The following is a 14,689-nucleotide window of genomic DNA, read 5'->3' as shown; positions in this document are numbered from 1 at the left end:
AAAAAAAAAAAAAAAAAAAAAAGGCCGTGGAATGATATTTTGTGGATCAACCGCATGCTTTTTGTCTTCAGAAGCTTAGAAAATTTGGGGAACCAGATGTCAGCATTCCCTGTTCCACAGAAACGAGTCTGTTTCTAACAAAAGAATCAGATGGATACTGAACTGCTGAGCTGGATACCGAAATTTTAAGCGTTTGTTTGGGGACAGGAGGATTCAGTGCAATGAGAAGTCAAGCAGTGGATAATCGGCGGCCTTCAACAAGTCGACTTCTGGCAATAATAAAATGCGAGTATCTGAGCAATATAGAAAACTGTAAATGAATGACAGTGACGGCCTGTGGCGCTCCATTTGCATGGCCGTCAGTTTCAGAGTGCAAAAATCTGTAAACTAAACTTCGGGGATGTTTACTTCAACTATTTAAAGCCAAAATCATTCTTAACTCTATAGACCTACTCTGGGTTAGTCTGTGATCGGAATCAACTTTGATTTCAAGCTTCGAATTAATCTATTCTGTGAAGCAATACAGACTTTTTTTATTGCTAGTGGGGTGGGACTAAGTCCCTTGTACTGCGGCCACTTCTGGCCTATTGTACCAGCCCCAGATGATAGGTGAGGGTGATTGTGGAGCAATTGGTGGAATTAAGATTGGCAGGGGAAACCGAAGTACTCAGATAAAACCTGCCCCAGCGCCATTTTGTCCACCACAAATCCCACTTGACCAGACCCCGGGATAGAACCCGGGCCGCCGCGGTGAGAAGCCAGCGATTATCCGCTTGAGCTATGGCGCGGCCTCTACAATTCACTGTTACGTGTAGGCAGGATAAAGTAAGTTCCCTTCCACATACCTGGTAATTACAATAGCAACTTCCTCGCAAGACCAAATGATGTCATGTGAGAATGATTAGCTGTTATCATATACACAAGAATTTCATCACTTCCGTCCTGTCGTTCCCTTCCGGCAGAGAACATGTGCTCATCATTGTCACGAGTGATCACGACTCGTGTTTCCCGATATCAGAGTAACTTCAGCTCGACAGAAACATGAGAACTATGAAATGTTAAGACCTACTGATTATTAACCTCTTACTGTCACGCTACGAGATCACACCATAAATTTTCAGGCCTGTTAAGCTGTAGTAACTATACGTGTTTATATGTACCACCTACTTTAAAGTTCAACAAGTCGGATTTTGGTTTCGAGGGTGTCATTCATGTGCATCACTTTGTTCTTCTAATGAACAGAGCTAAAGTAATTTGCCCCTTGGCTTAATGCCATAGGGCGTATGGAACAGCGGAGGTGTGACTCCACGCGTAGTCAACCTTGGTATCACATGGAGGCGTAGCGGCCGTGTAACCTCCTGCGACAGTCCCCGGTGTCCACTGGATATAGGTCTTGGTGTGACCATGAGCCGGTCTGGATACTGTAGAGAAAAGAAAAATCACTTGCCCCTGCCGGGAACAGAACCTAGAATACTATGCCGTCAAACCCGCAGCCTAGTCATTACACCGACTCAGCTACTCTGGTTCCTAGAAAACGACATTAAAAACCTAACTTCAAAACAAACGCGCTGGATTTTCTTGGAAACGCGGCCTCCACTCTCAAATATAAGGAGCATTTAGATTCCTACGTCATTTAATGGGTTAACGACACCGCACGGTATCTACCGTCTTCGCTCGCTTGCAGACCGGGGTCGTGGGTTCGAATCCCACTCAGGGCATGGATGTTTAGTTTGTGTGTGTGCGTTTTTCTGTGTTTGTGTACAGGCAGTGGCCTTGCGACGAGCTGATCACCCGCCCAAGGAGTCCTACCGAATGTGTAATATCTAGAAACACCGAAGTGAACGGAGAAGTTCATGGAGATACGCCTAGGCCCACTGGGACTATAGTGCCAAGGGGGGGGGACTCTACCGTACAATTAGAACGAAAATGTATACACACATTTTCAAACTGCGATAAAGTACACGTCCCGGTACTCATGGAATAATTACGAAGGCGGTATGGATAAAATTCAGTTTTAAATCACTAATACTCTATCGGCCGAGGATCGCTGGCAAACTAGCAGATGCTTTATTCGCAGCGCATCCTGGGCTGTATGACGTCACCAGTCAAGTTCAAGGTCATATGGGACATTACGAAACGGAATTAGAAGACTTCCCGACGATATACATGCGCTTTATCACGAAGCGGACGTGCACGACACAAACAGAACAGATAAACACAACTGCAGACTCATTTACGTGACGGGTTTTCTTAAAACGGTGAACTGCGCACCTCTCTTACGCACTGCCCCATTTGCAACTGACATGTAGGCAAATTGCCAGCTTCTGTTCCAGATCACACAGATTCTTGCTTTTCCAGAGTATTTTTTTATTCTTAGTGGGGTGGGACTGAGTCCCTTGTACTGCGGCCACTTCTGGCCTACTGTACCAGCCCCAGATGATAGGTGAGGGTGATTCTGGAGCAATTGGTGGAATGAAGATTGGCAGGGGAAACTGGAGTATTTTGAGAAAACCTGCCCCAGCTCCACTTTGTCCACCACAAATCCCACTTATGTTTACACTGTACTACAGCCCTTCTAAGTGTGCAATGGCATTATGTCTAGGAAACAACCTACATACCTCCATTAAGAATACTTTATTGCTAAAAGATGCTAACCATCATTTGAGCTCTTTGCCTCGATGTTGATGGCTGCTGATCAGCTTTCTGCTAAATGGGCACCAACAACGTGTGTACGTGTACTTTACTGGATAGCGAACGCTTCAGCTGTTGCTATATCCAGGAAATACATTCCATTTTATGCCGAGCTTCTTTCAACAAAAATCTTGTTCTGTTTTTTTTCTTCCATGAGAAATGCTGGAAAGCAACAAATAATTTTAATATAATTTCCTAAAGATGACACTTGTTCCGTCTGAAATACTAAATACAGTACAAACCCACCGAAACTAGCTAGCAGTAGAAATAAATGCAAGGTCATTTTGAAGAGCGCGCAGAACTGCCCCCAATGTGAGCCTCAGTACATTGCGTTGGTGTTGAAGTCTTCCCAATTAACTGCAGGCAGGGCCTTCTTCCCGTTACGGCCTCTCTCGACGTTCGACTCATGCTGTTACTGTAATGATCATACTTGGTACTTAATTCCTCCACGTCACCTCACAGTACAAGAAATGTCATCTAAATAACAAGGAGTTAATATTTTTAAAGCAGAACACACAACTCACTGTAAATAAAAGGGTAGGATACTCTAGGAATAAAGAATAACGGATACCAATTTCCTTTAAGATCTCCTCTCCATACGTCATAACGAAAGGTAGGTTAACAAGGCTATAAAGAAAATGTTAGAAACTGAAGACGGATATCATTGGGATGCTACCAATATTTCGAGGAATATTCTACCTCCGTCTTCGCGGGAGTTCCAGGACCGAGGTCCTAGGAGAACAGAGTAATAATAATTGTGAAAGAAAGAGAACAAAAAGTTCTGCAAAGAATCCCTTTGATACGATACGGACCGCACAGAAAACAAAAATTGGGGGGAGATTTAGACACTAAGGTGATCCTCATGAGCCTTTTATTGTTTAATAGTCTAGTTTTCTTTGATACGATATAGACTGCAGAAAAAAAAAATTGGGAGGGGGGATACACAGAGAGCATGGTCATCTCGTTAACCTTTTTTTTTTTTCAAAATAAAGCAAGTACGCTAAAAAAGAGGAACTATTTCTCCGCACCACTGTGCCCTCTACTAACGGATTTTTTTAACGGCAAGATTACCTTCTTACTTTTCACTATTCTTCTTACTGCTGCTGGTTCTCTCAGAAGCCAATTCCGGTTCCCCTTTTCCGTGTATGAATACCATTTCTTCCCTGAAGACGGACGCAACATGTTCAGTCATATCCCAGAAGACACCGCCGTGAGAACCTCGGATGTCAACTAAGTTAATAATTCTGGTGTGTTCGTCCCTCCTTTTTTTTATTATCTAGTAAACCGCAGACTTCCCGAAAATGTTCACTGCACATAAAACGCGCGTTTTGATTTTCTCTGCAACTTTTGTTCGAAACACACGCTAGCATGTCTTCGTCAAAGTTTCCATTATCCATGTCCGATTTTAACAAGAACTTCGTAATGTTTCGATAAATTGGTAACAGAACCTCCCAACATTCAGTTTCATAAAAATCCCAGCTGCGGTACTCTAGCAAACACATGGGAAGGGCAGCAAACAAACAAACAAAAACAAATTCCGTGGCATGTAGTCCGCAAGCGAACTGTACCGACCAAGCGACCGCCGCTTGATGGCGAAGTTAGTACCAACTTCTGCGGATAGAGGGTGTCGCGTGGTCAACGCAACGGATCCCCACGACCGTTAATCTCGGTTTTCTAGACCGGGAGGGTAGACATGACAAGGCAAATACGTGCCCTTTACGTTTTGTTGCGAAAGCACGAAGAGAGAAAAATATAACGGAGGAACAACACAGAAGCGGGAGGGGAGTAGTCCTAATTCTTTAACCAACTGGCAGAATTTCATGTGAATACGTAGTCAAGGCAGTTGCCCAAGAGGCCACTACACAGATACGAATCTTAGTAACTATTTGGGCCGCGTCATAGCTCAAGCGGTTAGTCGCTGGCTTCCCGTCGCGGCGGCCCGGGCTCTATCCCGGGGATCTGGTCACGTGGGATTTGTGGTGGACAAAGTGGCGCTGGGGAAGGTTTTCAANGACCGAGGTCCTAGGAGAACAGTCTGTCGGGACTATCTTAGTTATAACAGCGAAGTAAAAATATGGCCACTACGCGAAATGTAATCTTGGCTTCTGATGCTTTCACAGGAACTACTGAAGCTAGTACACAAGTACTTCTTGTGCTACGCTCTTTACTGGCAATTGTCCTACGACAACGACGCGAGCGACATGGTGGAAGTGAGAACTTCCTTTACGTTTCCAAAATAACGCAAAGCAAGTTTTACTATCCATCTTCTTGTTAGTTTTACAGCTGCTGTGCAGTAAAAGCAAAGCTATCCCTGTAACAGGACGATGAGGCTGTCAGCCTCACGCGCCGAACGCCCTTTACCCCCAGGAAGATTTCTGGTACTCATTTCTGTTAAGAGGCACGGTCGACCCCAGGGCCACAGTGCGGCTGGAAAGATTAGGTCAACTGAAAAATCCAGTGACCTCATCGGGAATCGAACCAGCCACCTTCCGGCTTGTAGCATCGTGCCTCAACCAACTACGCTACCGCGTGGCCCGGCTATTGTGCAATAAATAAACAAATATGAGTAGTTACTAAAGGATTCTGACGATGGTGTATAACACACAGAGATATTGGGACCTAAGGACGGAAACAGATCCAGTTTCCGAAACGTCGTGTTTTTCTTGGTTATCTTAAAAACCAGGACGATGCATAAAGTCCGAAAACCCAATATCTCTGTGTAAACAAATATGAACTGCATGTTGGAAACGGCAGGACACGACACGCAGAAAAACCTTACAGCACGTGGTAACCAGTTTACAGTTAACCATAACAACATTCTGCTTCGCATCTGGAAGAGCTTCAGTTCGAATCTTGGCCAGTATCCGGCAATGCTGAGACATTCCGTGCCTATCCTTAGTCCATCCAGGGGAATGCTTCGATATTATTATTTAAAAAATTCACCAACACTTCCTCCTACCACTTCATTTCTAATTCATTATTCCGCTAGAACCCAGAACAACAAAAACAATAAAAGAGAAACCATAAGACGAAAAGAGCGCTTAGACTGTGGGAGAGGTTACACCACCCGCAGGTCACGGAATTACGTATGAACAAATGACCTTGGGATGGTAGCCCCTGTGGTATGCGGAAGGCAGGGAACAGTCTCTCGGAACAAACGTGCTATTTTTCAGCGCCTTGAATCCACACTTAAGCTTGGTCCAGTACATCCAAACGGTTACTGTGGCCTGTTGCACAACTTTGACTGTTTCAGTGTAGAATATACTACAGAACCAGCATCTCTTCGACATCTAAAAACCGTGACGTAAGTCAAGAGTACTATCTTCCGAGATGTGACGCAGTTTAGTCTGGTAGAAACTGACCAAAGTTTCGAAGGAAGGTACTACTTGCATATTCAGGGTCGTGAAGTCAGTCACGGTAGCCGAGCGGTCTAAGGCATGCACTGTCCTCGCTCGCTCGGAAGCCGGGATCGTGGGTTCGAATCCCACTCAGGGCATGGATGTTTGTGTGCGTTTTTCTGTGTTTGTGTACAGGTAGAGGCCTTGCGACGAGCTGATCACCCGCCCAAAGAGTCCTACCGTCTGTGTAAGATCTAGAAAGACCGAAGTGAACGGAGAAGTTCATGGAGGTTGGCCTAGGCCCACTGGGGCTGTAGTACCAAGGGGGGAGAGGGAACTCAGTCAAGCATGCAGTACGCGAACAAAATAGTACTCTGCATCAAGTTACCGCCTTCAAAACCCCCAAACTCTCAGAGAATAACAGTTTTTCTAGTTTCTTGGGGTGGGGCGAGACTGAGTCCACTTGGTAAGTCGGCCACTGATTGGCCTATTGTGCCAGCCCCGGATGAGCCATGATGTAGCGAGTGAAACAGTTGGTGGAATGGGAACTGGAAAGGGAAACGGAAGCAGTTGGCGCCTAGCCCAGTGCCACTTTGTCCACCATAAATCCCACCTGATCGAAAACGGGCAGCAGCGGTGGAATGCTGACAACTAACCGCCTGAGCTATGGTGTGCCCGTATAACAGCTTAGCGAAATATGGTAAAGGTATCCTCGTGCTTAACTACATTTATTTAAGAACTACGCCATGAAGACGTATGGGGGAGTGGATGTATAGATCCACATTTTCTTCACCTCGGCACTTGTTGGAGGTGAGTGGTCCGCTTCACGTCCTTACTTCTTTACCGCTGGGGAAAGAGCCCCCAGTTCCCATTGGATAGGAGGCTGGGTGGGCCCCAGAGCCGGTCTGGACGATGTGGAGAAAATTCTTGACCTTACCGACTGTCGAACTTCGACCCCTACATCGTCCAGCCCGTAGCCAGTCGCTGTACCGACTTTAGCGAATGCAAACCATAAAACACATATCAGAAATTTACAAATTAAATAGCAGGAATTAGGCCATAAACATTTTGCTATTTTCGTTCGGTGGCATTCAGAAGTGCGTTGCGTTTCTACGGGTATTTCTGTATACTTAGTATGACATCTGCAATCTTGAACTTCATCTGACGTTTGGAGGGAAACTGCATTCTCTCCTACCAAAGAGACAAAGCGACCACAGAGTGAAACTGACCGCTACCTTTGAATCAATGCCACCATCTAGAATTTGGGAGCTTTTCTGCAAATGTTCACTTCGAAGTGATCATCAGCCAAATTTTGTATACTTGTGACTTGCTGGATTATGCTGTATAGTCTGAAGGCACTTCTACCTTAAAAATGGGCACAGTACGTTCCTCAGAAAGNCCCCCCCCCCCCCCACTCGACTACGCCATAACAATACAGAAGACGGTAAGGATCTTTCAAATCTGGAAATTTTGTAGCATAGTTCAGTAACTCCTTTAACAGTTTGGAATTATTGGCGCTGCAGGAACTTATAAAATACGGTTATGGTGTGAAAATCGAATATAGAGTCAAAAGTTGAAACGAGGAGCGGGCGAGCGCAAGAACACGGACACGAATACAAATTACCGTATTACTTCGAATATAAGACGCACATTTTTCTCATCTTTTTCCGTTGAAAAATTGAGGTGGTTCTTAAACTCCAGGAATTACTACNTGTTGGCCGGGAAACGTCCTGGAATTTGGCTCAGCGACCTCCTTTGGAGATATGAGGTTCTTTTACGTGCCGTAAAGTTACGACACGGGACACACGGCTTAAAGTCCTTCTCGGAGGACTTGTTGCCTGAATTTTTCCGCCCTTAAAAATTCGACGATCTCCGCCGGGTATTTGAACCCGCGTACCACGAGTCATGCGGTGGGGACGTTACCACTAGACTACGGAGGCCGCTAAGTATACAGTAAGCGAGGCATGTACGTCATCAGCGAAGTATGAAGACAAAACTGTCATGTCTGACAAATAGAAAGTCTTTTTCTGGACCAAGGAAAGGGAGATTCTGAGAGTGATACCTCATAGAGGATTAGCTGTAACAAGGAAAGCCTTAATGTCAAGTGTCACAGAATGTGCTACACACAGTAATATACATTTCAAGGCTAGTCGTTGATGGTCTGAGAAGTTTATGACGACAGCAAGCTTATAATTATGGTGGAATTTGAAACTAAACTGATTGAATCTATGCGTTTTGTTCCTGGACTACGCCGAAGGAACAAGCATTCTTTAAATCAAACTGTCAACGGAGACGAAACTACAGCTTTTGTGCTCACGTCTCGCAATTATGCCATACATTTCGAAGGGGTAAAACACACGGTAATGAAGACCGTAGGCTACGAAAAGTTACGTGTATTCAGTTATTCAGTATTAGAGGGGGTGGGTTTCCCCATGCACTGCGACTAGTAGTCTATTGTACGTCCCCCTTTAAGTTCTACTGTCGCCATACCCTACCGGTACTGGTGCTCACTATCTCCCCTTTCTGCCAGCGAGGTCGGCCCTCTTCTGGCAGTGGTACCCGATAACTTCCCCATCTACCGGAGGCATTGGAAACTACTTGGGCGGGAAACTTTTTGCCTAATTTTGCTCAGACATCTCCTAGAGACATGAGGATCTTTTACGTGCCGTAAATCTACGACACGGGACCCACGGCTTAAAATCCCTCCCGGAGGACTTGTTCCTTGAAATTTTCCGCCCTTAAAAATTCCACGACCTCCGCCGGGTTTGAACCCGCGTACCTTGAGTTATGAGGTGGGAACGTTACCCCTAGACTACGGAGGCCGCTAAAAAGTTACGTGTAGCTGCAAATCGCAATGAATTACCAGCACACGATGTACGCAACACGCAATGAATTCCCACCACACGATGTACACAATATTAAACAGAGAGGCTGTGCCAAATGCAAATTCCTGCAAAGATATAGTAGCCCGAGCCCCACACATTCATGGAGGTAATGGAGGATTGGCTTGGACGTGTATGGGGAAAGTCGGCCTGGTGCGTTACCAAAGCCACGGCGTATGCTTCTAACAGGCGCATTCTGTGGACATCTCTGCGGCAGAATCAGAAACAGGTTAACGAACCAAAACACAGATCTAGTGATAATTCCTAGTGGTACGACATGATGACAAGTCAATTACAATCACTTGATGCGTCACCTACTGGCAAAATAAACAAGCATCTGATTCAATAATAGTGGAGTGGATATCAGGCGCTTGGAAAGAAGTGTCAGTCAGTACAATCGCATTATCGCTTCTGAAGCGCCGTCTACTGTGGAAGCTGGAACACAAGATGACGTTCTCTGCAACGGCAGTGAACAAGGCGGCAAGGGCGCACAATCTTCTGAACATGAAAGTGCGAATAAAGGATCAGTGGTCGAACTTTCTGACTAAATTAAAAAAAAAATGGAATGTGCATGTAGCGAAAATTTAAATTTCCATTTCATTCTGGTACATTTTCCAGTACTTTTCATTTTAAATGTGTTCTACACGTACGTATTAAATACACCTTTACAATTTCTTCGTAAAGCCCTCATTTAAAAGTTGGATGTGTCTTAAGTTCGAGTGCTTCTTATATTTTCAGTAATTCTTAATTATATGCCAAAATATTATTGATAATTAGCCTGGACAAGATGTCCTTTTCACGACAGCTGTTCTCAATACGCTAAGATGCGCATTAAACAGACAACCATTTGGAAGGTGTAAAAAATGAAACAGTATGAACCAGTTATATTCAATGGGTACCTGGGACTCTTTCCTTGGGGGTAAAGCGGCAGGGGTGTGAAGCTGACCACCCACCTCCAACTAGTGCCGAGGTTAAGAAAATATGGGTCTATACATCCACTCCTCCATACACCTTCATGGCGTAGTGCTCAATTAGTTAAGCACAGGGACAGCTTCACCTTTACCAAGCAGTCACTGTCACGAACTGGAAGCTTCTTCTCACAGGTCACTGTCACTGTAGCGTGTCCAAAGCACACTCAAAGCTATCCTTGCAACAGGCCGTGGAGGCCCACAGGGTCGTGACACGTCGAGGCTCCCACATTTCCTAGACATTCGGCTCACAGATGGTGGTGAGGTCAGCCTTACGCGTCAGCCGCCCTTTACCCCCAGGAAGATACCTTGTACTCATTTCTGTCAGAGACTGAGTGCGGCTGGAAAATTAGGTCAATTGAAAATCCAATGACCTCATCGAAAATCAAACTAGCGACCTTCTGGCTTGTAGCACAGTGCCTCAACCAACTACATGAACGCGTTCCACTCTAGTACAGAAAGTGCCAGAAACGGGCCCACGGTCGTTCCTCCGAATTTAGTGACTTTGTTTGTAAGAACTATAACTGTGATGATAACAAACAAAAAACTCCATGGCCTGCAGTCCGCAAGCGAACTATACCGACCGAGCGACCGTCACTTGTAGGCGAAGTTAGTGCCAACTTTTGCGGATAGTGTGTGTGTCGCGGGGTCAGAGCAACGGATCCCCAAGGCCGTTAATCTCGGTTTTCTAGACCGGCACTGTGTTGACAACACCGATGAGAAAGTCTGAACATGGTTATGACGTGTTAATTGTAATCCTTTTGGATGCTTTTGTATTATCTTGTAAGTATCCATAACCTTAAGTCTCTGGATCTGTATCCTTAATACAATTCAAATTTAAAATATTTATTACTTCAAATATGGAAATTGTGATCACATTTCTTTACGTTTATATTAACCAAATATATATATAATAAAATGTAACAATGTATTTGTATTGCTACTGGGAAGTAATGTACAATTCCCATGTAATATAACACATCCATACCGACATATTAAGTTACATTACGCACTCATAATTAATGTGAATTACAAAAAACGCATAAAATGTTTAATTAATGCCCAACAACATCACTAACAATGTGCATGAGAATAATATCAAAATACATTGTGATCGCATAACAAAGAATTAAACGAGGGGAAATGTCCCCTAATTACTAGGGTACGGAGTTCTATCCGCGATTGTGGAGAATGTTTTCTCTTCACTACCATGTCCACACCGGTTTCGGGATCCACACGAAGGACAGCAGCGACATCGCGGCCGGGAAGTGAATCTGACAACTCACATCCACCTAGCGCCAAGCTCACGAAGAAAGCGAGGAGATATAATTCAACTCCCTTCCTTTCTCCCGTAAGTCTGCATGACGCACTGTTTTACCGCAGATGCAAACATCTTTCCGTGAACATTTCAACTTTGGTATTCTTCAGAGTCACGAGAAAGTCCACTTACTGATTCCCGAACAATGGCACTGGTTAGACTGTTTCCGCCTGACATCCGGATAATCCGCACAGGGGCCTTTGAATGTGTGGATGAACTATATATCTCGGATTCCAAAGACTTACACAGGTGTTCTGCTTACTTAATGACAACGAAATGTAAGAAATCGCTTGTACTGGATTGAACTGGTTTTACTCCAACCCCTGAATTAAAAACGGGTTTAATTATATGTAGAGAAGCCGTCAAGCCATGGTCAAGCAGCATTTACCTCTTATTGCAGTCAACTTTAAGTTATATCACACACCAGATTCAAAACTAGTTTCCAAATGGCAAGTTCCAATAAACTGCACAGTAAGAAAGCTCTACACAAAGGTTAGTTCTGCAACTGCAGCAGTAGACATCTGTAGCATCCCGTGGTCGTCTGACGTCATACTGCTTTCGTAACGTCACATAAATGGCCAATTAGCTACCACGACTTCTGGTATAACATTTGTTCCATGAAAGGAAATAGTTACGTGTCTAGGTCGGTTCCATATCCCGGAACACCGTCCTCTGTGAGAAAGGAGAGCGTCCTCAACGTTCTATTTTTACCTAGGAGGAAGCGTCAATTATACGAAGACAAGTATCACGTACTCTGCTCTCTGTTATTTACTTCTCACATATGATTATCATTTGAGGAGCCGGGACAGCGACTGGCTACGGGCCGGACAGCCGAGGGGTCAGTGTTCGAGTTCCAGTAGTGTCAAGAATCTTCTACATGTCGTCCAGACAGGCTCTAGGGCCCACCCAGCCTCCTACCCAATGAATCACGGGGGCTCTTACCCCCAGGGTAAAGCGGCCAGGGCGTGAAGCTGACCACTTACCTTCAACTAGTGTCGAGGTCAAGAAAACGTGTATCCAATCCCCCATACGTCTTCATGACACAGTGCTTAATTAGTTAAGCATAGGAACAACTTTACTACACAAATGTTTACTGAAATTCATCGCCAGGAGCTCGACAGAGATTGGCCTTTCTTGAAGAGCTAAGTCACTCATGGGGTTGGTCACCACCGGCTTATCACCGTGGAACCCTGGGTTCAATTCCAGGGCAGTCTGTGTGGGATTTGTTCTGATGTAATTGCCACTGAGGCTCGGTTTTCCTTGCCAATTAACAATCCACCAACTTTACAGTTTTTCACTCATCATCCAGGGGGCGTGTACAATGAGCTCATTTGGGGCCACACTGAGTCCCATCCCACCTCAAGAAATTGGCAAAGAAATTTCTGGTCTCTTATGCAACCCTAAGTTTCAGTATTGTGCTCACAACATCCAGCTAATGATATATACTGTTAATAAATATATGACCGACATACGACCAGATCGACTTACGATCTGTCAGTCAGATCGGAAGTCGGTCGTAAGTCGACGACCAAGTGTATATTGTGAAATGACGCATCAAAGCCAGAGTACATGTTCACTGCTATGCAAAGGCTCGGTAAACAGGTTCCCGCGGCAACGAATACATAAGCAACAATCGAAGTACTGCTGGGCTATAACGATGGAAACGGTATTTTCTACTGGGTCCGCCACGAGGCTATATAACGTCGATACCAGGACAGCTGAGAATAACTGAGGGAGTCTGCTTGAGAAGGCCGTCGAAGATGACTGAGAACAGAACGCAAAGGGTTCAGATGAGATTTGAAAGTGAGCCTGTGAAAATAAGACTTAACGTGTGAATTGTAAGTTCAGACGTGAAATGAAGGCTTCATGTGCGCTGCAGTTACAGTGACACTGGTATGACTACTGTACTGAAGTCCGTTGCCAGGATACAACTAGTGAAGACTGAAACCCCGAGTGCAGGCATGTCCTACTTCAAACAGGTTGTGATCGACATTTTAGTGTCAAAACTGCCAGTGATCTACCAGCCCCTCGTATCATCGTACCTCGCTTTATGCAAAACTATTGGTAAAAGTAAGAGTTCACGTGATAAGGATAGAGTAGGGACTTCCCCACAGTTCACTTAACACAAGTGTAAAGCAATTTTCACGTAAGCTAGATAAGAATAGAAAAACACGAATGACTAATACGTATTTTCCCTTCAAAATCTGAATATAATCATATTATATTACAAGTGAATTTACATGCTTTTCACGTATAATTTCCTTATAGGCCTATGAGATCGACCAAAAATCGTCCCGCGATCGACAGGTTGGACATTCCTGCCTAGTGTAACGGTGAACTGTAAAGTGAGATTGCGCTCTGTTACTTGTAGTTACAAGTTGAGTGTATAAGTGCAATAAATCCAATTATCCAATCTATACCGCCTGTACACACACCCCTAAACACGTGACAATACAGCTTCTTAACGTTTGGCGTGACTGCACTCACTAAATTGGTTTTATTGTGTAAATGATATAAGTCGCCGCGCTTTGTCTTTTTTGTTGTGTTTATTTTGTTATTCTCTCGCTCGTGCTTATTTTATATGTAGCCTTTACGCTGTTAAGTACGTAAATAAAGAACCGAACTGTATTAGAATACTAAGTGTAAAAGACCAACAGGTCCGCCCAATCAAATCAACGGCACCAATCATACATGTCAAAATGTCTATTATAGGTACTAGTTATTCAACAACAAAAGCAAAACAAACTCCGTGATTTTAGTCCGCAAGCGATCCATACCGACCGAGCGACCTACCCTTTTCGGCGAAGCTCATATTGTGGATAGAGGATGTCGCGTGGTCAGCGCAACGAATCCCCACGACCGTTAATTTCGGTTTGCTAGACCGGAGCCATTATTTCCTTGAAATAGCTCCTCAATTATCAACACGAGGCTGAGTGGCCCCGTTCCAGACCCACAACTTCTCAGAAAAAAAAAATCTGGTAGCGCCGGCAAGCGAACCCGGACCCCTGGATCTGTAGCCAGGAACTCCGACCACTAGACCACAGAATAACTAGTTATTCAACTTGACGCGAAATTCCCTGCTTTCTGTGCAAGAAGGAGATACAGCAACGTGCTCAACGACGACTATGATTATCCTAGGATGTTACTGAGACGAATCTAGGCAGCCGCGGACTCTTTCCTCTAAGCAAAACAGCAGGAGATTTGGCCACTGACATCCCTCGATGCAGTGCGTGATCTTCTGGGGTGTAACATCATGTAATTTAATCGGTGGTCCTGTCGAACTACAAGGAGTTACAAGCCACAAACCCTTCATGGCCACCGCTGTGAGCACTTCAAGTCCGACATACGATGTTCACAACACACTCTGCATTGAGTCATCAGTGTGACAGAGGTACTCGGAGCAGAGTACATTTTCAGAGAAACCTGCCTAATCTGAAGTTGGAAATTTCTGAGACAATGACTGCCTCTATCCAAATATAAGAGAACCATGAC

At 44.6% G+C, this 14,689-nt stretch overlaps 1 protein-coding gene across 3 annotated transcripts in view; it reads right to left on the bottom strand.

Annotated features, from left to right (window-relative positions):
* LOC111864648 (DNA-directed RNA polymerases I, II, and III subunit RPABC3) overlaps positions 1-14,689 on the bottom strand; it is a 223,548-nt gene that overhangs the window by 113,428 nt on the left and 95,431 nt on the right. Inside the window, exon 1 of one of the 3 annotated variants that reach the window (XM_023852038.2) lies at positions 3,771-3,924. The exons of the other annotated variants lie outside the window; for them this stretch is intronic. Coding sequence (XP_023707806.1) covers positions 3,771-3,873 — 103 coding nt within the window. The 5' untranslated portion in view covers positions 3,874-3,924. Of the gene's footprint in view, positions 1-3,770; positions 3,925-14,689 lie in introns of those variants that run through there. 3 annotated transcript variants of the gene reach the window in all.

This window comes from Cryptotermes secundus, unplaced genomic scaffold (genome assembly GCF_002891405.2).
Source record: "Cryptotermes secundus unplaced genomic scaffold, Csec_1.0 scaffold186, whole genome shotgun sequence".
Taxonomy (NCBI): domain Eukaryota; kingdom Metazoa; phylum Arthropoda; class Insecta; order Blattodea; family Kalotermitidae; genus Cryptotermes; species Cryptotermes secundus.
This window is presented reverse-complemented; position numbering and strand designations above follow the sequence as displayed.